Below are 25656 nucleotides of genomic sequence, written 5' to 3'. Positions count from 1 at the left end.
GTTATATGGGAAGCTGGAATGCAAACACTCCCTCGATATATTGCCCATTATCTGCCTGGAGCTCTTGGGTTTAAGATCAGCCTGTCACTCCCCAAAAAAAGAATCTCACCACCAATAATAGAAGATACTTAAATCCACTTGCTCTTTCCTGTTCCCTAAAGTGTCACAGGCAGACTTATTTTTGTTGATCACCAACTTGCTTGGTGCTATGCAACGAATAGGATTCCTGTCCTAAAAGCTTGCTATCCAAGTGGAAGAGGCCACACAATACAGACACAAACTGCCCTGGATGATTGGAAGATTAAGGTGTTCCCATTTTGTATTGATATAGGTCTACAGGTATTTCTACCTTAGGTGAAACAAGAGAGGCAGGCTTGGTGGAAAAGGAGGGATTTGAACGCCACTTTGGTTTGTCAATTACAACCATTTGGCCCACTAAACGTAACACCGCTAAAATGAACAGCGAGATTTCCGGGGTACCAGCCCACCAAAGCAGAAATGGGCAAGTCCACCCCAACTGCATTTTAATCAGTAATTATGCCTAGCTCTGGCTATGGGGTTTCTTCGATATACATGGCACACACAACCCTGTACTGACTTGGTGGTTGGATTTCCTTTCCGTGGGAGACTGCTCTCATCAAGGAAGCAACTATGCAGATACAACTTCACTCTGGTCTGAGGGGGTCATCTAGCAGAGCCACCATTGATTTTTGCCGTGGGCATGGGGCTGGAGGGAACCAAGAGATAAACGCTAGGCACTTCGAGAGAATGAAAAATAGGGGGCAGAAGTGAGAAAGTAGAAAGATGCTCACGGTTGCCAATAACCAAGGAATTCTGAAAGAAGGGCTAGAAATGTCTAGCAGCTAGTGATGTTTGTTTTGCTGTATTTCAGCTCTGCCTCTTTCCTTCCTCCTGTCCTACTTTCCAGAAGAGTAAAAATAGGCTTTATTAACAACCGAAACCTGAACTGCTGTACTGTAGTCATGCTGATAGCATCCTCTGGGAGAGGAATTCAAACATTTACATAAGTATCTATGCTAATCAGAATGTAAAGTGCAAGGAGAGATTCAATGAAGTACAAAAGGAAACCAAAGACCCGTTGGATAGAGCCCCTCAAGTAATTTGACATGAAGTACCAGACAGTATTTCCTGTCAAGCCTCAGACGGGGCAGAGAAAATTCTCTGACATGACTCAAGGTTCCGCCTGTCACTCTGTGTTTTCTGCATATCTGTTGGCAGCAGGCAAAGGGTTTGCTACTGCAGGTCAGGCTACTGCTCATTCGAGTCTGAGCCTGGCTCGAGGAGTTATCGGCCACGGCTTCGTGGTGAGGCAACCACTCATTCTGTGCTAATCTAGGTGGGATAAAATCTCTGCCTGACCCTGCATTGATCAGTTGACACCCTGAAGCGAGAGACTGGTTTTGAAAGCTTTTGAGAAGAGAAAACAGGATTTCACTACTTAATCACAACCGCCATTTTACTGCTGCTTTGTAGAGGAACCGCACCAGGACACAAAATCATCAATTCACTCAGTGCTAAGAGGCTGATGCTTCAGTGACAGTCACACCCGCCCCTTCTGGCTTCCCATTATGGGAGTGGGCAGGAGAAAAGCTTTTGAAGGTCTCAAAAGCACCACTCACAGAAAGCACAGTCTCTGGGAGAGGCAGATTCACCTGTTGCTTCTCTTCCCCACCTCCAACAATTTGCAACCAAGTGTAGCAGGAGGGGGAAGAAACCCTTTCTGGCCATTTTGTGGGCTGAGAGGGGATACATGAAGCACAAATGCACTGGAGGAGGAGCATCAGTGACAAAGAAGCCAGTTATGTGGAATGACGTCCAGCAGGGCTGCTGTAATCTACAGGGAGCTAAAGAGAGCAAGGCTTGAGGACAGAAAACCAAGGCTGGAATAAAAAATAAGGCTCTGAAGGCAGACTAGTGTTTAATGAGCATGCCTGGCTTTCAATCTGAGTTCTAAACCCAAGCCTTATTCTTAGCAGACTCATGATTCCCTGCTCCTTTCAAGTCACATTTCATCTTCCCTCGCACCCAGACTTGTTAGACACGGCTGGAGCTCTAAAAGTGCTCGCTGGCTAATTCACTTCTTCTGGGTCAAAAATATTTTAAAATTGCTTATTTATGATAGGGAAGACTGACAACCAGATGTCTAGCTGCAGGCTATTCAACCCTCATCAAAAGGGTAGGTTACTTGCATTTCTCCACCCTCTAGTCATATGGGCCATGAACGGAAACTGGGTTATGAGAAGCTCAGTACCATTGCACAGAGCTACTAGCAGCATTCTGATTTCACCCCACAGACATTATGCAGGAGATTGAGGGAGAAGGAAGTCACACAATAGTTCTCTGCTGGGTATGGCAAGTGAATCAGATGTGTGTTCTGGTGGGGATGAACTAGCTATTTCTACTTAACAGCCAGAAGGTATAGGGGGCAAACCCTGGTTTCTCCAGCCTCAGTTCAGTGAAAACTGGAAATACGTAGAAAAGAAGAGGGGAGCTGTTTCTCTAGCTGATACTGGATCCGGAGGTCATACTTCAGACTCCAACACCAGAGTAGCACGGAGGAAGAATGGCGTGCAGAGAACAGATGGAGGCGTTCATGCCTTTAACACACTCGCATTAAGAGACTCATTTGCAGTGTGGGTAGAAGAATTAAAAATTCCAACCTCTACGCCAAACACCGAAAAATAAGCAAGACCCAGAGGGCTGAGCAAGAGAAGAGAAGGAGCAGGTCTTTCCCATCAGTACCTTGCATCCAGGAGAGAATTTGGGGTTTGCATCCTCCCACACTGCCACAGACAGGAGAGATGAGAAAGGCCTATTAGACCTCAAGCCCATGGCCCAGCGAGCACTGGATAGCCCCTTAGGATACCTGGAATATAGGCACATGCATTACCAAGTATGCTCAGAGCCTCTGAAGGGCATTACTGTGGCAATATGAACACAGATTCCGTAGGCTTTCAGTCCATGCATCTGAGCCACAAAGAAAGACTTTCCACAGACACCCTTTGCATCTGCTGCTGAGGACTTTTTGGTGACTCAGAAAAGGTGGCCCACTAGCCTCTGGGAGATCACCAGACCCCCTGCTCTAGCCTAACAGGCCAGCTTCTATTTCCACCAATAAAGAGGCCAAGTGCTCCCTCTCGCTAGCTATGAACCGTTGCAATCATATCTATGGCTGAACAAATCAAACGTGACACTTCTGGGGAAGAAGGCAAGATAGTTGCCTTGGAAACGAGAGGCAGAGGTAAGATTCTGCAGCCACTTCATCACTTTCGATTTTCTTTTTAAGTGCTACTGCAGGGTCATTGAATTAAAGTTACCAAATGCAGTTTACGAGCATTAAGCCCTTCAGTAACAGCGCAGGGCACAGAGGAGAGGGTTAGCAATCCACAGGGAACCAGAGGATCTGCCTCCCTACCTCTCGGCAGCGTGTCTGCACTGGGCCATGTGTCTACACCAGCACTTGTCTGAGTGGCTTACAACAAAGCCTGATTAAAAAAAAATTTATAAAGATGCGCTACTAGGCTGGTTTTCCCCAACCAGCACTTCCTGGGAGGCAGCATGCTCCAAGGCTCTGTCATTATTACTCATGGGTCGACTAAAGTCAGCTCAGACTGAATAATTTGCTCTGGATGGTGGGCTAGGAGAATTTTAATTCATTCCTGTTCAGCTGATGGTTCATGAGACTGCAACAGAGAGCGGCTAGTTTTGAGAGAGCTGCCGGAGCGCAGAAAGGGCTGGTAAAAGGTTGCCATGTCCCTGCTGAACTATAGCTGAAACAAACCCCCAACACTGTGTAAATACAAATTTAATGCAAGAGAATTAATTTAGTTTGGGGGAAACAAGGGGAAGGTGAGGAAGGCATCTGGCAGAAACCAGAGAGTCTATGGCAGGCTCTGTTCCCATTCACAGACGTCATAGGCCTCTACTCACCCACTCCAGGTCATGTGGGTGTGAGGAAGTTGCCATATTAAGGGGGGGAAGCAATAGTCTTGGGAAGAAAGTGTGGAGAAAGGCAACAGCTGGGAGGGTGGACAATAAGTCTGCACCAAATGTTATCAGGCCCTTTCTGCCGCCATCAGCTCTGCTGTGTTAACAGAACACTAGGCACTTCCACAGCGCGTCATTCGATCTATCATTGGTTCTCACATCTCTGCCCGCACCCAGGGGGCAGGTAACTGCCATTTTGTAGCTAGGGAAAACAGTCCCAGAGAGGAGAATTGGCTTGTCCAAAGTAACAGCATATCTGCTAACGAGCTAGGAACAGATCCTAGGTCTCCCAGCTCTCAAGACTGTTCCAACCAGATTGCTATTTCCCTTAATAGCATGCAGTTTCCTGCACCACAGAGCACAGAACAGAATGAGGACAAGGATGACTCAGGGAACACTTCTCTCTCACGTACTGATGGGAATCTTGTTCTTGCTCACACCCGCCTGACTCCAAGCTGGAGAAAACACTGGCCTGGATGCCAGAGGCTAGTCCTGCAGTCTTGTCGGAGTGCCCAAGGACCTTTACCTTCCACATGGGCAATCACCAGTGACATCAATTCAGCATCTCAACCAAAGGATTAAACTTCTAGAAACAGCATACCAGGGATAAGGAGAGATGCCAGCTATCTCAGGCTTGAGTTGGGAATCTATTTCCAGCTCAGCTGTGGGGCTTTCAGGAAGTCACTTCAATTGCTCTATGCCTCAGTTTCCCACGTGTAATGTGGGGATAAATATAGACTTTGTGGGCAAGGGGGCAGAAAGAGGTGGTGTAAATATCTAGCTGTTACTGATTGTGACGGAAGGTGTTGGAGAGGGCAAAGTTTTATTCTAAAGGTCTCAGAAGAGACAGGACCAGCCCTGCCCCTGGAATTAAAGCTGATCGTTTCAGGAATGCACTTGAAGAAAAGTTGTCTGCCAATCAATATATGGACGGATACCCACAAACTCTCCACTGGCTATGGTCAATTGCGTTTAACCTGATTGTGGCTTATTTAGAAGTTGGGACTAAGTCCTTCCATTTAATTCGTTAAACAAAGCCAGGAGGCATGAATTCTTCTCCAAGCACATTCTTTGCTGCCATGCCAGCATTCGCAAGAGGGCGATGGACAGACCTGCCCTGGGCCCAAGGATGTCAGTTTGCAGTGCCTGTTGTAATTATTGGGATGTCACAGGAGGAGCAGGGAGGCATTTACTAAGGGGGGGGGCGGGGGAGGGGGGAGAAGCCTGTTAAGAGGTACTGGCTAAGCCAACAGAAAACTAAGAAGAGATTAATCCTTGGAAATACCCGCTACTGTATTTGCAGGAAGAGAGAGACTCCTTACCCTTCCTCTCGGTACTGGAAGGGTTAAAAGCCCCAAGAGCAGCACTTGTGCCCAGTTAGTGGGAAGACCACTGCCCTTTGTGTCCAGAGCTTGCTCTACTTTCTCGTCTCTCCTGCTTGCTCTGACTACCTGCAGGATCTCTAGAGAAACTCTCTCTTCGCTTGCAGCCTAGCGAGGCTGATTCAAAAGCTCTTTGCCACAAGGAAATCAAGTGCACAGAGAGTCGGATAAGTAGCTCAAATACCTGGCAGCTAGCGACAAACATGGGAGCCAGCGCCCAGCCCCCACGTTTGAGTAGCAGGGACAATGGGAAGCGGTGCGTTAATGGTTTTCAACATCTATTAGCCCATTTCACAGACAGCCCAAGACATGCTACAATGCGGCACTCATTGACAAGGCACTAGCTTGACTGCAGGAGCCTAGCACCAGCAGCGATGGACTAGCAAGAGGGCAGTATGGGAGGGTCCTGAGAAGGGAACAGCAAAAGCATTTGACACTGAAGGAGTCAATGGTAGAGAGGGGAAGAGCAGCTTGTAGCAATATTAGGGTGCAGCAAAAATAAACTTGCATGGACTTGCAGGAGCCCCCGATCCAAGGATCATGGTGCCATGAAGCCAGACGCTTCCTGCTCATGCACAGTTCAAAAGGTGACCCCTAAAACAGTCCCCTCTATGGCCCAGGACTAACCCCGGTCTCCTCTACTGCAAGTGCACATTCCTACCTCAGACCCTGTCAGACAGCCAGCATGCACGTATCTCAGAAAGGGGACTGTCAGCTTGCCTGTTAATTTAACTGACCAGGCAGCTGTCTCTTAAAGGCAGCTGCTCTTCAGAGCTTTGCTCTTTCTAGGCATTAGGTTGAGGTAGCTCTATAGAATACAAGTTCAAATCCCTCTCTGGTTCTGACCCAAGGTTTCCGCAAGCCCCCTGCCCCACACTCCCTCATGACATTCTCTAGGGGATCATACAACAGCACCTGAGCTACAGCTTTAGCTTTTCCATAGGAAAGACAAGGGGACACAGATGCTTCTGGCCGTAGTCAATGGAAGCAGAGCACGCCTACCACCTTGCAGGGTCAGATCCTGGTCTTTACAGCGTTCCCAAAAGTGTTCTTGGGCAAGCTCATATGCAAGAGCTCTGCTGAGCAGGTGCATTCTCGCCAGCGGCTCTGTCCCCCCTCAGGAGCACTTCCTAGTCAAACAGGAGACAAGTTCACACTGCCTCCTCGCTGAAGCATCCTTAGAACACTGTTTGTTCTTGTACTTTCATCCAGCCAGGAAATCTCTGCTCAGAGGCAGCATGTTCAAACCGATCTTTAAACCTCTGCGATAACAGGTTTTTTTTTTTTTTTTTTTTTTAAAGCAATGGCAGGGATGTGGGGTGGAAATGTGGGTTGGCGGGGGAGAAGAGGGAAGAGAATGATTTGTTAAAAAAGAGAAAATATTCCCTGTCCTGGAACCCTTCCTCAACCACTGGATTCCACATGGAGCAACTCTGCCTTTACATTGAAATCCAGTTGTTCCATCTCCTGGACGTTAAGAGACAAAACATTAATCCAAATCCCTACTTCAATTCCTCAGCTTCAAGGACCCACCCCCTCCCCTGCCCATACTGCTACTATCTGGCCCGTGAATCTCATTATTCATACTAGAAACACATTTTAAACACCTTCATTATTTACCAGTTAACTGAAATGCTCCAGCTTGATGCTTAAAGAAAAAAAGAACGCCAACTACATTTACATGGAAGTTGCCAGAGCTCCAGCAGAGCTAGGGGAAGGATACCTAGTGACTTCCATGTGTCTGCTGTTCAAAGAAAAAACAAGTGCACAGCGATAGCATAGGTACATTAGCATAAGAAGCAGAAAGAGAATGACTAATAGGAAGAAGCTGAACACTCACTTGTGCTGCCTTATCTGCTGTATTGAAAATCTCTTGGCTGGGTCATATTCAAGCATCCCTAAAAAGGAGGAAAAAAAATCGAGGTGAGATTCACAGGCACTCTCAGCCAATTTAGAGGAAGGAAGCACAAAGCCCCACCTCTCCCTATTCCCCCATAACAGCACCCATGGTTTCCAGTCCCCCTGGCTATGGGAGTTCAGTGAGACCTTCCTCTTTAAAATGAGAGGCAGCAGCATGGGATGGAGTGAGGGTCAGGAAAGGTAGCATTTAACCTCAACTCCACTGTTGACTAGCTGTGTGGATGTGAGCAAGGCTGTGCCCTACCTTCAAAGTGGGAATAATCCTCCCCTCCTTTGCAGTGTGAGGACTGAGGTCAAGTTCTCTCCCCCACTCCCCAGCCAGTGAATGGTTAGGGTCTCCAATTCCACAGATCAACGTTGGTCAAACCTTACCACAGAGGAGCCAAAGGCTTTGGAATGGTGTATACTCAACTACGCAGCAAGCCAGAGGTTGCATTCTAGGGACAGGTATCTCCCTGAAGCCCCTTAAATTAAGGGCTCTTGAACAATGCTCTTCTCTGCTCGCCGGACCTCTTGTAGTCTGTGATCAGTTATATAAGATCTGGGCATGGGGAAAGGAGCTGGCCAATACATTCTCTCTCAACCAGACCATCCAGCAGAGAGGGGGATAGATTCCCCTCAGACACGGGTTGCCCCACCTCCCCAGAGACTCATTTATTGCAACCTCCGCCCTTCAAACTCTTTAAAATGAGTCACAGTTCAAGAGGAAGAGAAATAAAAAGTTTCACTCCACTCCCCAGAAACTGGCCAATGAGGCATTAACCAGTCCAGTGCCCCGCACCTCCATCAGCTGCATGCAAAATACAGGCATTCCCCATGGAAACCACCACTAAGTTACTAACCTGTTGAACACCAACAACATGTGTGGTGCTGCACATAGATTACAATACAGGGACATGATAGTCTAGGGACAGAAGCTAAGGGAACTATAAATAGGGTTCCAGGCACCATATGTTGGGGATGCAGCTGCTGCCACACTATGCTTTTTTGGAGTGAGGAATTCCAAGCAGTTTTGTTTTCAAATAAATGGTAACAGTTCAAAGAGCAGAGGGTTAACACCGAGGAACCTTGCAGCAGTAGGGCAGGGAGGAAGGATTAAAAGTGCTCCTATGCGCCACCTCCTCCCCTTCCCCTCCCCCCAAAAAATATAACCATGAATCACAGCTACGTTAGATCGCTCCCCTGGCAGGAGCTCACCACAGCCGGGCACGCATCCTTGGAATGGACATCTCAGATCCGTTTCTACTGGGTAGGTGTTGGACAGTGTTTCTCAAATGCAGCCACTGTGGTCACATGTGGCCACCAGGGGCTTTTCTTGCAGCCACAGCCTCCTGGGCTGTGATTGGGGGGGGAGCGTGGGGGGTGGTAGAGGGGGAGGGATAGAGAAGCAGTGGCCCCTCCTGCTCCCTAGTGCTCCTGGATGCACAGCCTTGGTGTTGGCTGCTGGGGCTTCCAGCTGGGCCCTGCCCTGCTCTGGAGACACCTGGGGCACAATGCTGGAGGAGCAGGCAGCTTCCCAGGGGTAGTGGGGTTCAGGCTTTGGGTGTCAACCCAGCGGTGGCATGAAAGGCAGGCTCTGGCTGTGGGGATTTGGGCTCCATCCCCAGGCTCTGGCCGCACTGGTTTGAGTTCTGTCCCCAAACCGTGGGGCTTCAGGCTCTGGCCCCCCAACAACCTCCCCATTCAACCTCCCACCCCACCCCCCAATCACCTGTGGCCCCCATCCAGGGTTTAACTGGTCCCCAGACTTGCTGGGGCTGAGTAAGTCTGCTGTGAAAAGTGATACTTGTATGTCTGTTAATATCACTTTTCACAGCAGAATTACTAGCTAGCAATAAATAAATTACAATATTTAGATGTGTATTTGTGCATTTTTCCCCCCTTAAAGGTAATTTAAGTATTTTAGAAACAAGGGTGAGAGCAGCCACCAGCAAGAGTTGGTGGCCACACTCTGAGGCCACCAAATAATTTGCCCTGAGAATCCTTGGTGTAAGAGCTGATATTTTCCACCACAAATAACAGGCTGAATCCACCCCCATAAGAGCTGAACGCCCCACCCCGATCCCAAGCACGTTTTGAGAAGGGCTCACCTTGTTCCATTTGGCGATCCTTCAAAGCTCCATTAGCCTATTATTTCTGCCCCCCTCTAGAAAAGTTCCTGGAAATTTAACCAGCTCCTTCCGTCGGTGGTACATTTTAGTGGCAAAGATGAAAAATCCATTCAGAACCAGTCCAATGGGCTTTTTAGCCTCACTGAGTTAGGTTCATCCCCTGTGTAATGGCACTAAACCATGGAGTTTGGCTCATGCACTTGGGGCACTAGTGTGGTGATTGTCACCCATGCTCTCCTCTCCAGGCCTAGAGAGCTGACTAGGCTCAGACACAATTAACTTAGCTGTCAAATTAGAGCCAAAGTCTTAATAATCCCTACCCCTCCCTTCTCCATCGGGATACTAGCCATGTTTAAGTTATTAGAAAGACAGGGAGGGTGAGGTAATATTTATTATCGGACCTACTGCTATGGGTGACAGATGAGTTTTCGAGCTCCACAGAGCTCTTCTTCAGGTCTGGGAAACTGACTGAAGGCTTGTACACACTAGTGTGTACTTTGGTATAACTTAAGTTGCTCAGGGGTGTGAAAAAGCCACGCCTGAGCAACACAAGGTAAACAGACTTAAGTGCTGATGTGGACAGTGCTATGTCAGTGTGGAGGTGGAGTAATTATGCCGAAGGGAGAGCTCTCCTGTTGGCAGAGCGCGTCTGCACTAGCAAGTGCTACAGCTGCGCTGCTATCATGATTCTAGTGTAACTAATCCTCAGGGCACGTCTTCACTAGCAACGTTAAAGCACTGGCCTCAGCAGCGCTTTAATGTGGCTGTGTGTAAAAAAAAAAAAACAAACAACAAAAAAAACCCCACCACACCACCAAACAAACAAAAAAACCACCCCCCCACCTCTGTGAGGGGAATGGCTCCCAGTGCTGGTGCACTGTCTACACTGGCACTTTACAGTACACTTTACTGGCACTTTACTGCAGCGTGCGTGCGTGTCACTCCCGAGTGAGAAAGTTGCAGGGCTGTACAGTGCCAGTGTAGACAAGCTGATGAAGCGAGCTGTAGCTCACGAAAGCTTCTGCTCAAATAAATTTGTTAGTCTCTAAGGTGCCACAAGTCCTCCTTTTCTTTTTGCGAATACAGACTAACACGGCTGCTACTCTGAAGCCTTCAGAGTGTCACACCTACATACCAGGTGGAACAGATTGTTTAGCACAAGTAGTTAATAGATATTTCAAGGGACCATTCAAGGTGAAGTGGCTCATTAACCCCAGTCCAGTCAAGGATGGAAAGCAGCTGGGGGTGTTGTTGGTGGGTTATAGATTGTTGTCATAAACCATGAATCCACATCCTGGGGCCGACATGGATGTGACAGGGACATGCATCTAAATTGTGCCGCTTTCCACGATCATTTCAAAGCTGTTGTGGGGCAGTGCCAGAGATTCACAGGCTTCCTGTGCCCTCAGAAGCCATGTCTCAGGACGCCACCAGGTCACCGGTTTCATCATGGCTGTTCCAAGCAGCAACGAGGCCCTTGTGAACAGCTCCCCCATGATGCGAAGGCAACTCCAACTTCTTAGCTACCATCAAACCTGGTATCAGCTCAATATTGGACAGGGACTTGATCAGGGGCCTCTTCTGCCAAACTTGTGCTTCTTTGGGTGGGTATTTCTCCTTTCTTCTCCAATCAGAGATGCATGGCACAGCCCAGCAGCTTTCATAGAATATCGGGGTTGGAAGGGATCTCAGGAGGTCATCTAGTCCAACCCCCTGCTCAAAGCAGGACCAAGCTCCAACTAACTTTCTCCCTCCCTATTCATCGTACAGAAGCAGTAATTGGAAAAGCAGTTAAAAAAAATCCCACACCTAATTAAATACCCTATCAGTAAGACTATTAGATAGTCACTTCGCAGCTGAACGGCCGAGGCTGTTTTATTTTAAAAAATTAAAAAAAGATATGCTTGGGGTGAAGGCAGATTGCACATGAAGACCAGAGACACTGAATTCTGATACTGGCTGGCTTATTTTTTAATGTAGTCAGAAGGGGATACGGTCAGGTAAGACTCTATAGTGGAGACTTTAAAAAAAAAAAAAAAATCACATTTCCAGAGGGCATTTCTGGAGACCTGTCTGTCATCAATTTCAGCAGAAATTTCTGCAAGCCAAAACATTAAAAACTGCACAGGACAGCACATCCAAGATCCCAGAGACAATGGAGTTGTCTCAAAGCTGTGGTGCTTTTTCATAGTATCTATGGCAGTGGCTCAAAATTTTTTTTTTTTTTTTTTTACTGGTGACCCCTTTCACACAGCAAGCCTCTGAGTGCGACCCCCGCATTATAAATTTAAAACACTTTTAAATATATTTAACACCATTATAAATGCTGGAGGCAAAGCGGGATTTGGGGTAGAGGTTGACAGCTAGCAACCCCCCCATGTAATAACCTCGCAATGCCCTGAGAGGTCCCGACCCCCAATTTGAGATCCCCTGATCTACAGGTCTGAGATGGCTTTGCTGGGGTGTTGTGGCTTTTTGAAGTAAGCATCTTCAATCCCAGCCTGCTCAGATCATCTGAATAATGCACAAGCATCAACTCAAAGACTGCTTAGAAAAATGCCAGTGCTTGCCAAGAGATTTACAGCATTTACTAGATGGAACAGGTACAGGAGAGGATGTGAGTAGGCAAAAGAGGAAGTGTCTAAAACAGGTTATAAAAAAGGGGAACAACAGCAATTCTTACAAGCAGCTGTGGTGCAATACATTGTTCTCAGACAGGGTTCAGCAATTAAAGGAGCAATGAAGGTAACTTGAGCCAAAAAGTCTTTAGTTAAAAAGGGAAAGTACTGTATTTTGGGCAATGCTGGAAGAAGAAAATATAATCAGTGGAAATTAAAAAAAACTCATGGATTAATCTGTACTCATATATAGCAGTTGTGTGGCTAAAGCCCAGCACTGGAGAGAGACTCCATAAAGGCAAAACATCATGTACTATTCACCAATCAAATCATCTAAAAGTGTCTGCCCACAATAACCACACAGATATTCTCTACCATTTACGGTAAAGATTTCCATGTGGTTTATTTGGGAGGAGAGATGAAACACTGGAGCAGTGAGATTCTTCGGATGGATGCCCAGCTCTCAGATCTCTGCTCTCACAGCATTTCAGACGGGTTAAGCGTGCCCATCCCATCTCTGATCCTCTGCCCAGCACAAAATACAGAACTACAGATAGCATGAATCCCCTTTCCAGTAATACCAAGGACTACCAGAGCACATAAGACCTTAAATCCGTCCTGCCTCCTTGCCACTGACAACCACCAATGCACCTTTATATAGTCCTGGACAAGCACAAAAATAGAGCACAATGTAGCTGAGTAATTTCTGGCAGCCAGGAGCCTCTTCAGGTACATGTTAAGTAGGCAAAGGAGGTAACAGCTGTAATTCAGGACTTCTAGGTTCTAGCCACTGACTCAACGCCACATCCTGGCCGAGTCATCTCCCTCATCAATTCCTCCATCTGTAAAATGGGAACAAGAGTATCTGCCTCAGAAGTCTTGCAAGGGTTAATACACATGCAGCTGAGTATTCTGGTTGAAAGAGTGCCCTCTGCGGTAAACACAAAACTCATTCATGCTTAAGGGTCCTTTTTGGGAGGGAGCATGAAGAGTGGAGCTCTGCTCCCTCCCTCCCTCCACCTCCTGGGAACACCTCTAGACTCACCTCTCTTCAAGCTTCGGCTCCCCTCCTGCACGCTGGGAGACGAGCGGAGTCTTTCAAATGACAGACAGGGATCTAACACACAGTGACACTGGACTACTTCCTAGACACCAGTAAGTCAACTATGGACTCTTACAGCCCTCATTTCTGTAGTATTCAAGCACCTCAACCTCTAATGCATTTTCCCTCTCACCACGCCTGTTAAGTAGGGAAGTAGATCATGTCTTTTTTACAGGGAGGGAACTGAGGCACAAAGAAACTTGCCCAAGATCACACAGGCAGTCAATGGCTGACCGAGGAATTGAACCCAGGTCTCCAAAGTGCCAGACCAGTTCCCTAACCACTGGGCCGACCTTTCTTTGGCTCCTGGCAGGAGAAGCATATTTCAAAATAGGATTTGGCGCACAGAAGATTTTTAAAATCTCATTTTTCTTGCCCAGAAATGAATCTTATTGGGACACAAGTCATGCAATGGTGATGTCAGAGCTTAAGGTCACCTGGGGAGGCTTCTACCTTGACGAGCTACCCCCACAGACAATGCGGGCCTACCCAGGCTAGCCCTCTAATTTCCATTAGTGAAAGTACAAGTTTCATTCCTCTCTTGAAAAGCAGCATCCCAACTAACCTGTACTAAAATATTATAGTATTGCTCTTACTAGGAGTTTGAAATAGACCAGTGAAGGGGCTAGAAGCCCCAGAAACTCTTGGCCTTCAGCAATCTTGCTTCTTCTCTGGAAAGATAAAGGCTGGTAAAGACAAGCTCAAGGGGCGAGGAGAAAAACCACACAACAGCTTGAGCAGTTGCAAAAAAGTAGTCAACAGAAAAACAAAGCTTTAAAAAAGCATCCTCTTGTATCTGCTTCCCAACCAAGCTGGCACCCTGCTCAATGTAGCACTTCCAGCCAGAGAGGAAACAAACACTTTGCAACATACTGTAGTCTTCTTTACAATGAAAGCAGGATGAGTGCTCGTCGCTCTGCTACGTGTTAGAAGAGTCCTCTTGAGGCAATGGAAAGGGGAGTGAGCCAAGCTACGAGGATCTGTGCTGTTCATTCCAAAAGCTATCAGACATGCACTGGCAAGCCTGCAAACAGTACGCCTGAGTTCAATTTCACCAGCTGCAGAAAATGCAGGAGCATAGCAAGAAATGGGGATGTACTGCATAGAAAAATAGGGGCACATGGCAAAAATCCTCTGCCTTGTCACCAGTGCTACCCACGAGGGGATGTGGCAATGCTGAATGCTTGGATCCCTGCAAGCTGGGTTACACTTCATGCCTTACGACTGCAGTTTGTGATGCCCACGGTATCCCCATAGCAAAAGAGGGGAGGGACACCACAGAGTTAAATCGCCTCATGTCTATTTGGTACATTGATCCCTACAGAAAAGGAAGGGGCTCAAACTAACTCAAAAGCAACGTTGAGAGGCTCCAGCCAGCTCTGCTGCAGGGAGTAAGCATGTGGAATGGGAGGGGTGGAAGAAAACTGAAGAGGTCCCCAGGACTTCATCAAGGGGGCAGAGGAAGAATGCTTGGTGTAGACAGGCAGGGACATCTCCTGCACAGAAAGCTTATCTGCATTAGCTGTCACCCATTAGGCAGCATATAGTTGCCAGCCACTGGAAACAGAAGGCAGCAGGAGAGAGACGCCAGCTAAGACAAAGGGAGCAAAGAAAATAGGCTGCCAACCGAAAACAAATCTTCCGAGGTCAAGGGACAGAGGTGCCCCCGTTGCCTGAAAGTAGCATAAAGAGAGGCAGGAGCAAGGACAGAACAGATAATCAAAAGGAAAAAAGGCAACTAAGCTAGGGCACAGGTTTAGCAGTTATTCAAGCCACGTTTCAGAGCACAAGCAATTTGCACCTGGACTCAGGAAGAAAATGCCACACCCACCACACCAGAGTTCAATACCAAGAGCACTAGAGAGGCTTATCGCCTACCTCAGAAGCATCCAGCCATTATTTTAGATCCAGCTGGTATCAGACTGGACACCAGTCTAGATGGGCCAGTGGGTTTGCTCCAGTTGAGCAAATTTCCATGCTCCCATGAGAGGGGCTGCTTTTCCGAGTTGGCATTTGCCGGCTAAAATGCCATGTATAGATCTGGACATCACTCACCAGCACGTGAACATGACACAAGACGTGCGTCAGTCACTAGCTCCAAGCCTTAGACAGTCGCCACATTAGTCTCGGCAGCATAGCCAAGATGCCAGCTGCACTGAGAGCAATCTCTAGCTAGGCCTAACTAACTGTTTCTGAAGCTATTACAGCTGATTAATGCTTTGCAAAATACAGGGAAATAAACTTATTTCATAATCAGTATGGAGCCAGAGAAGTTAAAATCATCTCCAGATTATTTGAATGGTCGGGGTCAGCAACATCCTAGAAAGGAAGGTAAATATGGGCTGTTTGAAACAATGGGCAAAATCATCTCCTCAAAATGCATTAAAAGCTACAACCTATACAGATGGCACCACCTACTGAACTACTACAGAAATGCAGCTGAGAACTGTATGCTTAGGTCACTAAATTTCAACAGGATGATTTGGGAATTTGGAACTAGAACCTTCAGGCCCTGAGAGTGGCAAAAAGGTGAATGATCCAACATGTAAGAGATTCAAGTTTGTTTTGTAGTCATCTCTTGCAGCAGACGACCTATCCACACCACAGACATAATCAAGTCTGGGAACCTGGTTACAACACAGTGGGGCCCCATGACATGGTTACAATTTGTAGCATAGATGACCACAATTGCAAAGTGCTCCAGAAGGCTGTTAAGAGTTCATCTAACTACAAATTGCAACAGTGTTGGAACAGGTCAGAGGGGAACAGAGTTGTAACCCAGTCTTCCGGCTCTGCTGTATTTGTAGCGTGGGCAGGCTTGCAGTGCTCAACCACTAACCCACTCATGCTTTCCTTCTAGGCTACTTCTGGGGCTTGCGCCAGAGGAGCGCAGGTGTCCAAGTGCGATCAGAGTCATATCTGGGGTTCGATCACTGTTATTCTGCATCTTTCACTGACTACTATCAGTGTCTTTTGTATCGTAAGACAGAAGAGAAGACAATAAGCCCATCCTAGGGAGTGAGCGGTGTCCTGAGTGGTAGCACCCAGAGCCACAGTGCCAGACCAGTGCTAGGCACATGCCACAATTTCCTAAGCAGACACCACCGATTCTGCTGCTATATTAACTGTAACTGCTCTCCATGTTGGCATTCTATTTTATGCAGGAGCAAAAATATCAACAATCATCCCAACCCTCAAAAGAAGAGGTTACACTCACCTTGTGAAGTAACTGTGGTTCTTCAAGATATGTCCCCCATGGGCGCCCCTTTTCAGGTGCACATCTGCCCTTGATCAGAGATTTTCTGTTAGCTGCGTCTGTTGGGCCCTGCGCGTGCCTCTAGACAACCTTGTGGCGCACGCCAAGGGACTCCTGAACTGCATGGGCTCTCTGCCCTCAGCTCCTTCTCTATCCAAAACAGCCAACGAAACATAGTCCAAAGCAGAGGGGATGGAGGGTGAGCAGTGGAGCACCCACAGTGGGACACATCTCAAAGAGACAGTTACTGACCTCTTCTACGAGTCCCTATGGGTGCTCCGCTTCAGGTGACTCCCAAGCAGTATCTCCCACAGGGAGGAGGAAGCTTTGGAATGGAGTCTAAGACTGAAGACAGTACAGCAGCACCAAGTGCTGCATCAGATCTGACGGCATGGACCGAGGCAGAGTGTTTAGAAAAAGTATATGCTGAGGCCCACAGAGTAGCTCTGCACATCTCAGACACTGGAATGTTCTTGACTAGAGCTGTGGCAGCTGCCTGTGATCTGGTAGAGGGCTATTATCCTTCTGGGGGAGCGGAGCACCAGCTACATCATAGCAAGCAATGATACACCCAGAGCTCCAACTCGGAAGTCTCCGAGTAAAGATCGTAGACCCCGGGGATCTCTCTGTGATGGAGGCAAAACAGTCTAGTCGATTTCCAAAATTGCTTGGTCCTATCTACAGAAAAGGCCAATGAGTGTGATACATCTAATGTGCGAACGGAGATCTCATGCGGAGATTGATGTGGTTTGGAGATAAACACCGGTAGATGAATGGGCTGGTTAAGATGAAAATCCGACAGCACTTTAGCTAAGAATTTTGCCTGAGGCTGTAAGGAGACCTTGTCCTTGAAAAATGCCTGGATGGCACCCCCATTCACTGTACCGATCTCCCCAACCCTGCAAGCCGACGTGATAGGTATTTGAAAGGCCGTCTTCACAGATAAATGAAGCAAGGAGCAAGTTGCTATAGGTTCAGATGGAGGTCCCAGGCGTGGAGGTTCCCTTAACAAGTCTAGAGGACATAGAGTAAGCAAACATTGAAAACCCTTCTAGCGGGGGATGAAATGCTAGTATCACAGTCAGATTAACCTTAACAGAGCTAATTAATACAGTGTGTTCTTCAAATCCAACAGGTAATTCAAGATGGTAGAGAGCAAAGAACTCTAGATAGCCTTGGTGTATGGCACTAGTTTGCACAGAGTGTATGTGCGGGCCGAACAGACACTGCTAACCAAAAATCTCCGATCAAGGGCTCAAGAGGCACATGCGCACCTGACGTGGGGCACCCATGGGGGCCCTACTCAAAGAACATTCTTGCATCAAATGGTTGGAGCAGTGGCAGTGGAACTAGGGTTCTGCCACTGACTTGCTGTGAGAGTGTGGGCATGTTGCTTTGCCTCAGCTCCCCCACCATTACTCCTGTTTCCTGAAGGGGAAACAGACCCAGAGAGGCAAAGGGACTTGCTCACATTCACACAACTAGTCAGTGGCAGAAGTGAGAAGATTTAAAAAAAAAAAAAAAATTTGCAAAGTGCAGATACTCCCCACAACAGAAGGTCAAAGTATTAATCTCAGAATTATTTTACATAGAAGCAGTGCTTTAAGAGCAGGAATACCCCCACAAGTCAGTGGATTTGAAGCCTGCACACACGACTACTCTTTAAAGATAAAAAGTAAGCTGATTCCCACCGTTACTTTATTTGTTCTACAGCAGTGCCAAAAAACCCCAAATGAGATCAGAGCCCCATTGTGCAAGATGCTGGATGCACAATAAGAGACCATCTGTGCCCCACAAAGCTTACAGTCTAAACAGATGACAAAGGGTCGGGGGGAAACAGAAGCTCACAGAAGGCAAATGACTTGCTCAAGGTCAACCAGCAGGTCAGTGTCAGAGCTGGGAATAGAACCCTGGTCTCCTACACACTGAACAGTGCTACCTCTCCCTGGTCTCTATCATGGGAAGCTCAGCTGATGTTCTTCCAAAAAGTTCTTCCAAAAAGCTGAGCTGCAGAAGGAAGAGCAGACTCACTCTTCAGGCCTGTATGCTGGGCTTTTTAAGTGCACCAAGCAAACCCTAGAGGAGTCTCCCTCTGTCAAGAGCACAGCAGGATGCAGCTCATTAGAATTAGTGCACTTAATACCAATTGAAGCATTTCATATGGCAAGCCACAAAAGACAGTATTATTAACACACTGTCTCAGGCTCCAAGGGAGGAAGTTCAGAGCAGACGCTGAAAAGAAAGTTTCAGAGTAGCAGCTGTGTTAGTCTGTATTTGCAAAAAGAAAAGGAGTACTTGTGGCACCTTAGAGACTAAAATTTATTTGAGCATAAGCTTTCGTGAGCTACAGCTCACTTCATCGGATGCATTTCTCCCCTCTGTATTTTCCACCAAATGCATCCGATGAAGTGAGCTATAGCTCACGAAAGCTTATGCTCTAATAAATTTGTTAGTCTCTAAGGTGCCACAAGTACTCCTTTTCTTTTTGAAAAGAAAGGGAAAGCAGAAGCTGTGTCCTCAATGGGCACCATTATGCTTATGTCTTGCTTTGTAAGGCTTGGGCAAGGATCTTAACTGAATGTGCATGCTTCAGAAAAACGAGCATTAAAGCGCTGACGCAGCTTTAAATCCACCCTTTGGTGGGTTTGCCCTCAAGGTTTTAAAATCTCTCTAAAGCACATGAAATTGGAGCCATAGTATATGACTTGTTTCTATAGAGGAGATGCTTGCAGCTCATTTCATGGGATTAGTCTACAGCACCACAGAACATTCAACACCTAAGCTTACACTCTGAAAGGGGCAAAGGCTGATAGACTTCTCTACATTCATAGAATGCTTTGAGTGGGGCACTTCTCCATCGATACTAAGCCTGCTGGGTATTTGTTACATCCACAGTTTTACCCCTTTTCATTCAGGTCATTTGAAAGAGACGCTCACCTCTAAGTAGGTCTGAGAGCGGAGAACCACAATCCTCTGGAATCGTGTAGTCCCCTTTCCCGATGTTTTCAAATAATTTATAGATATTATCCCCCTCAAAGGGATAAAGACCCGTTGTAATATTGTATCTGTAAATGCAGAAAGAACAGTGTGAGGACAAATATATGAAACAGATTCTAGTTCTTCAACAAGCAGATAAGTCAGGAAAACTGGATGACAGATGCCGAGTCAAATGCATTCCCAACTCCTCTCGACACAAGTTTCTGTCAGAAACTTCACACACATACACGTGAACTAGAAACTTGACCAAACTATTTCTCCTACAAGCTGGGAAGGAAAAGACTTTAAGCAAATACTTGTGAGATGCTCAGATACTGCAACGCTAGGAACCCCAAACACACCTGGAAGACAGGGATTGAGAAATGCCTCGTATGCAACTCGAGGCAGAGAGACTGGCTCAATTTCTCCAGCACTCTGGGCACTTGCTCCTGGATGTACCCACCATTCAAAAGGGAGTGGGAGCCCTAAATGCTCACACAGCACCCCAGCTGCAGGTCCCAGAACAATACTGTGCCTGAAGCAAGTCACGTATGGAAGCGGAACACAGTCACTCAGACGCTGAAGAATCCCACAGGTGGCAGAAGGGAGTGCGGGTCTACATTAACACTAGTCCATCATCAGGGCTCCTATTAGCCAGCACAAATCTGAACTAGGATTTTTTTTTATTTTTTTTATTTTTTTATTTTTTTTTTGAAGGGAGCAAAAGTTTATCCAGGGTTCCTGCGCAGGTACTTACAACGTGACCCCTGCTGACCAGATGTCCACTTTAAAGCCTGAAAAGGTATCAAGGCCATTGGCAATTTCTGGTGGCTGGAATGCTGGCGACCCTTGGCTCGTTCTGCATGTATCGTCTTCTGCAAATGGATGCAATGCCTTCGGCAAGAGACAGACATTTGAGTGACTCTCGTGCTACTATCAAACTCTTCAGAGATCAAGGATAACATCCACGATAAAAGCTTTACCCTTGTGAGACTCCAGGCGAGTCTTTGTCCATCTTGTGGGTCCAACTACAATATACCACCAATAGTAGTATATATTACAAGCAGAGCTGGTGGGGTCTCCTATAGTTAAGATGTGCTCTTTTGACTAGCAAGTGTTAGCATATTTTCAGTTGCTTATAACTTTGCCCCACTAACTGTTTGGACCGAAGTTTTTTATGCTGTGTTTTTTTCCCAGTCTGATTTTTTAAGTTTCAGGTAAAACAGTTTAACCATTTCAAAGAATGAGATCAGGGAAAAATACATTGTTTTGTCCACGTTAAAAACGTTCTTAAAACTCTTTTATTGAGAAACTCTATTACCTAGATTCTTGGAGTTTGGCCTTGAAATTGAATGCTAGAGTCATGGATGTGCCTTTTGCTGTCCCTGTGAAAAGTCATCTAAACTCAGCCCAGTTATCAGACTCTAAAAATCTCAGTTTTCACCTGGTCTAATGTGGAAAAAAATAGTATACAATCATGTAATTAAAGTCTATTGTAACTATAGGTGAATGAATAATGCATAGCACAAGGGGTTGAACTAAAGTGGCATAGGCAACCTCAATTCTGGAATTTCCTAACTTTTGAGTGCTTGACTTTTGCAATTTTAAAGTTCTTTTGATGTAACTTTTTTGGACACATGCTTGTGTCCCTCCAAGTCTCCAGTGTGTATGTCTACAGCTGGTACACTACAGACAGAGATGGGAATGGGGTTCACAAGCCATTCTCACATACCTCTGCCACTCCTAAATCGGATATTTTTAGTGTCCCATTGGTTGTTAGCAGGAGGTTCCCCGGTTTTATATCCTTGTGGACAATCCCTTGGCTGTGCAAGTATTCTAAGCCATCTATGAGCTGGCAAAAGTACCTAGAAAAAGTCAGAAGGGGGGGAAAAAAAAGGTAAGTGATTCAACTGACTGAAGCTCCATAAGAGCTATTGCCAATATGCATAGTGAGGAACACAGGTTGGGCCTACATTAGCCTTTGCTGCTGGGAAACTAGAGATTTAGGTCCATTGTATGTTTAGCACAGAAGTGACTACCTGCTGCAGTTAGGCATCAGGACACCCCCATCTCTCCCACTTGGGACACTGAACTGTTCTAAATCAAAGCTCTTCCCATTCTGTATATTGATGCAAGTTCACCTGACTGGCAGCATAGTACAGTTAGCAAGAATTTTTTTTTGATTCGTGGCAGCTCAGCAGGTGTTTAAACATGCACAGTTCCATGTGGTGCAAGCCGTGCTGGACTCATACCTTCCTTACAATAACTCTTATCAACTAGTGCCCTGTAGACATTACAGGTCGCACCTCATGGGGTCACAAAGGTGACACAGAATTGCGTTCCTTGCCCTTTTATGTAGTGGGTTATCCAAAGCAGGGCACACAAGCAGTTGTCCTTTGATCTGACATCCACAGATATAAAGTGACAGAACCTATTCACCTTTGCTGCTGGGGTACACTGTGGAAAATGCACATCCAACCTCCGCAGGAACTCTGACCGGTAAGTGCTGCACCGAGGCAGTCCACTTCTGCATCTAACCATAAACCTGAAGTGGCTTCTCTCAAAACATCGCTAATTTGTTTAAAGTCAAGGTATGGGGCAGAATTACTCACTGGAAGCTACAAGATTTGGCAGAAGCAGAACGAGAAAGAAAGGGAAGTATAAGATTGACTGTTAGGAGAACCCTTAGGAGAGTTTAGAGCAACTAAATTCATTTCAACCCCTATTTCGCCCCATAGCTAAAGGTGTGGCAGCACCTGGCAAGCTGCAGACGAGCACTAAATACCCTTTAAGTATTCAGGTTTCTTCAGTTGTGAGCTTCAAGGGAACATGGAGTCTTAGTTTGCCGTTACCAAAATACACAAAACAGTAGATCAGACTAGGTACTGGACAGATTAAGCATCAGCAAAGATCTGCAATTTCTTCTCTGGTATTTAACTCTACATCTCCCTTCTCAGTTCAGAAGATGTCAGTCATCAGTAAAATGCCCCAATTTCCCTCATCTTCGGCTGACTGGCTCCAAAGGTCTTTCCTTTTTGTCCCCTTCCATTTACCATACTTGCCCGAGGGGAAAGTATTTCACTTAGCTTACAAATGCCCCACTCAGATTGTGCAGGGCAGGATATTTGGAGTCACACTGCTGCTGCTCTCCATTTTCTGTCATACTCCCTTAACATGCCCCCCACAATAAAACAAAATCACTCATGAAACACCAGTAAGATACATTTTACCTGCTGCAAAATCTGGATCTAACTTATCAGCAAGTTTCACTTTTAGTTCTGTGCCAATTGATTAGCGATGGGACTTTTATTTCCCTTCTCCAAACTGGAATCTCATTTTCAGAGGAAAACCTGATCACACCAGAAAGTGTTCTGAAGGAATCGACCTCTGTCAAGCCACAGAGATGCAGCAAGGAGTTCCACTAGGTGCAGCTCAACAGCATCCAGCACGGCCTCAACGGACTCTTTGTAGCTGCTAAGGCACATGCTAGGCAGGGCTTCAGAAAGGGGATTAAGGAGGCATCTCAGGCTGCCGAGGCACCAAAAAAATGCAATAGAAAAAAAGCTTTTGCATCCCAGAACCTTCCCCCCCACCCATCAGCTTTTAATTTTCTCCATGGATGGTACCTGATGCACTCTTTGCTCGTAACAAGTTTTGCTTTAAAGTGCAGCCAACAGCCTAAGTGACAGAGCAGAAGAACATCCACTTGAATTCAAGAGCCAGAGCAAAGGTGGGAGAGACTGATGGACACAACATGGGTTAAGAACTGAAGCTGCACTTACCCGTGAGCCTGAAAGACTGGAAACCTTTTTTCTGGAACACTGTCAAGCATCTCCTGCATCCCACACACACAATATTCCATCACCATATACGTGAAGGCAGAGTTAAGGAAGCACAGAGGTTAAATGCTCACCCAGGCAAGCACTGTGTTATCACCACAGTTCCGATTCTGTGCTATTGGAGAGCAGCAGTACAGGTGGTACCCTTGCATGGTACATTCATGGGTCATTGTGCCACAAAGCCCACGTTTTGTTGGGCCCTCCCATTCTGCCTTCATTAGGACAGCGTTTAAAAGGATGCATGGGTCCAAATTTGAAGCTCGGGAAAATATTCCCTCATTTTGCCGCTTGACTGTTTAAAGGGAAGGCTCACAGTGACGGTGGCTCCATGCAGCAGTAACATTCCTTAGTTAGGTCTTGAGGCATTCCCAAAGGAATGACCTCTCTTGCATTTCCCTCCCGTTCTGATCCTAGGGAAGAGGTGTCATCATCTAACCCTAATATTGGTGGCTATGTCTGATTTTTGTCTCTCTCTTTTGAGACCAGCACTTTTGATGGGGCCCATGGTTCCTAGAGCACCTTTGGCCATTCTGAAAGAGATAGCTGGACTCAGATTAAAAGACACAGAATTTGGGGGGGTGGCATTGTTTTAGGAAGAAACCAAACATTCTTGCTTTCACTTTATGGCTTTTGTCCAAACCCAATAGAGACCGGGAACTCAGAAACAGGGCTGAGGAATTTTTTCCAGAGTCAAGGTCTGGGTTTCCATGGAGTGATCTTTCCTTTCATTTGCCCCACTGCTCCTTTGGTCTCCAGGTCCAGGCACTCACAGGCCAGGGCTGGGGGAAGAGAAGGCTAATACTTGCCAGAGCTCCTCTTCAGCAATTTTGGCCCAGAATGGCAAATCCCAGGGAATCAATGAGAATTGTGATAAGGAAGGGGCAGGCAGGCAGGTTGGTGATGGCCTTAGAGAGGAATTGCCCCTACGCCATTGCTTCGTGTGCTCCCCACCATACAGGGAGAAGGGCACTATCCAGCTAGCTCAGCTTTCCCTTGCTCAGGAGAGGGGGGGCCTTGGCTGTCTATTCTTGTGCTGGGCAGATCTCACTCTCGAACACAAGCTGCAGGATGAGCATGTTCTCTCTACCAGTCTACTAGCCATGCTCGGGTCAAGCAGGACACGTGCTGCTGCAGTGCTCATGAGGAAAAAAGCCAAGAATCAAGTGGCTCAGCCCCAAAAGCCAGCCAACCAGTGTCACAGATCCAGATGAATTAAAGCTCAACATACACCAGAAATGTCACATTGTAGGTGTTGGTTTAGAAAAGTTTTTGACCCAAAGACCAGGATGCTCTGTAGTGAAGAGGTCTGTCCACCCGGTCTGCAGCTGCGGAGGCAGAACAAAACTGGCAGGTCTTCACCTGAAGATGTGTATCCCTAAAGCAGTGAATGACAGGACTAAAATCTGCCAGCAGGCTGAAGTCCCACTGCAAACATCGTGGACTTCACTATGCTGAAGAAGTTAGAGATCTCAGGACACCTTTCGTGAGGCTTGGAGTGGTTATTCCCAATGCCCTGGACAATATTCCCTCTTGAAGTAGCAGTGTATTAAAATCAGCTATGCAACGAAGCATGGTATTCCTCAGTTCCTGTCCCAAATTTACAGGGTGTTGCCGTGTGCTATTTAAAAGCAGCAGCTTATTACCACAGACGTAGTAGCATTTCCAGGGTGGGAAAAAGCTGCTTTGGGAGCCTCTAGATACTAAAACATCAGGCATTATAAGGTGGCTTTTGCCACACAGACACTTTGGCATTTGTTCCCCTCTCCAGAACTAGCTTTGCATTTGTGATGTGCCTACAGGATAAACAACTGAAGCAACTTGGCTGTCAAAAACAGTCACCTTTCCTTTTCTCCTCCCACTGGACTCTCTGGGGCAAACAGAAAACCCTATAGGTGCTTGCATTAAACCCACAGGTAGCCTGAGACATCGGGTGGCTATGTAAGAGCATAGCATCTTTGAGATGCAGACAAGGAAGCAACGTAACTCTGGGAACAGGGTCTCTAGGAGTGCAGAGCATTAGTTTCACCATTTTAATCATTCCTGGCAGATATCTTTTCAGCCTAGGACAAAAAACAAGTTGCTGATCTCCATAGATGCCATGACAATTGTTCCAGGGCTACTGACGGCCACAGAAGAGACTGCTTGTTTTAAATGGGATCCTTATGAAGATGTTGCACTTCTGTAGTACTTTCCATCCTAGGATTTCAAAGCACTTTGCAAGCCTATGAAATCAGCAATACTGCACATCTCTTTCAGGGCTTTTTTCCAGAGCAGGAAACTGAGGTAAAGAAGATATGTGACTGACCCTAGGTCTCACAGCAAATCAGGGGCAGAAGTGGGAATAGAAACTAGATCTCTCAAGTCTCACTCTTGTTCTAACCACGGAGGGAGCAACCGGGCTGCATGGTTGCATCAAAGAAGGGATTAAGTGGGAAGACAGCAAC

The 25656-nt window shown here is 46.6% G+C and overlaps 1 protein-coding gene across 5 annotated transcripts in view; it reads right to left on the bottom strand.

Annotated features, from left to right (window-relative positions):
• Positions 1-25656, bottom strand: part of STK11 (serine/threonine kinase 11) — a 79389-nt gene that overhangs the window by 20261 nt on the left and 33472 nt on the right. For 4 of the 5 annotated variants that reach the window (XR_005290271.2, XM_043502422.1, XM_038384433.2 and 1 more), the window contains exons 3-7: positions 23156-23245; positions 21106-21238; positions 20131-20267; positions 19335-19462; positions 7231-7288 (exon numbers count right to left, since the gene is read on the bottom strand). Coding sequence is in view for 4 of the 5 variants with exons in the window: in XM_043502422.1 (XP_043358357.1) it covers positions 7231-7288; positions 19335-19462; positions 20131-20267; positions 21106-21238; positions 23156-23245 (546 nt within the window). In the remaining variant the exon portion in view is untranslated. The remainder of the gene's footprint in view (positions 1-7230; positions 7289-19334; positions 19463-20130; positions 20268-21105; positions 21239-23155; positions 23246-25656) is intronic. The other variant, XM_043502423.1, reaches the window with a different exon arrangement.

This window comes from Dermochelys coriacea, chromosome 25 (assembly GCF_009764565.3).
Source record: "Dermochelys coriacea isolate rDerCor1 chromosome 25, rDerCor1.pri.v4, whole genome shotgun sequence".
Taxonomy (NCBI): domain Eukaryota; kingdom Metazoa; phylum Chordata; order Testudines; family Dermochelyidae; genus Dermochelys; species Dermochelys coriacea.
The sequence above is the reverse complement of the archived record's forward strand: the minus strand, read 5'-3'. Positions and strand labels throughout refer to the sequence as shown.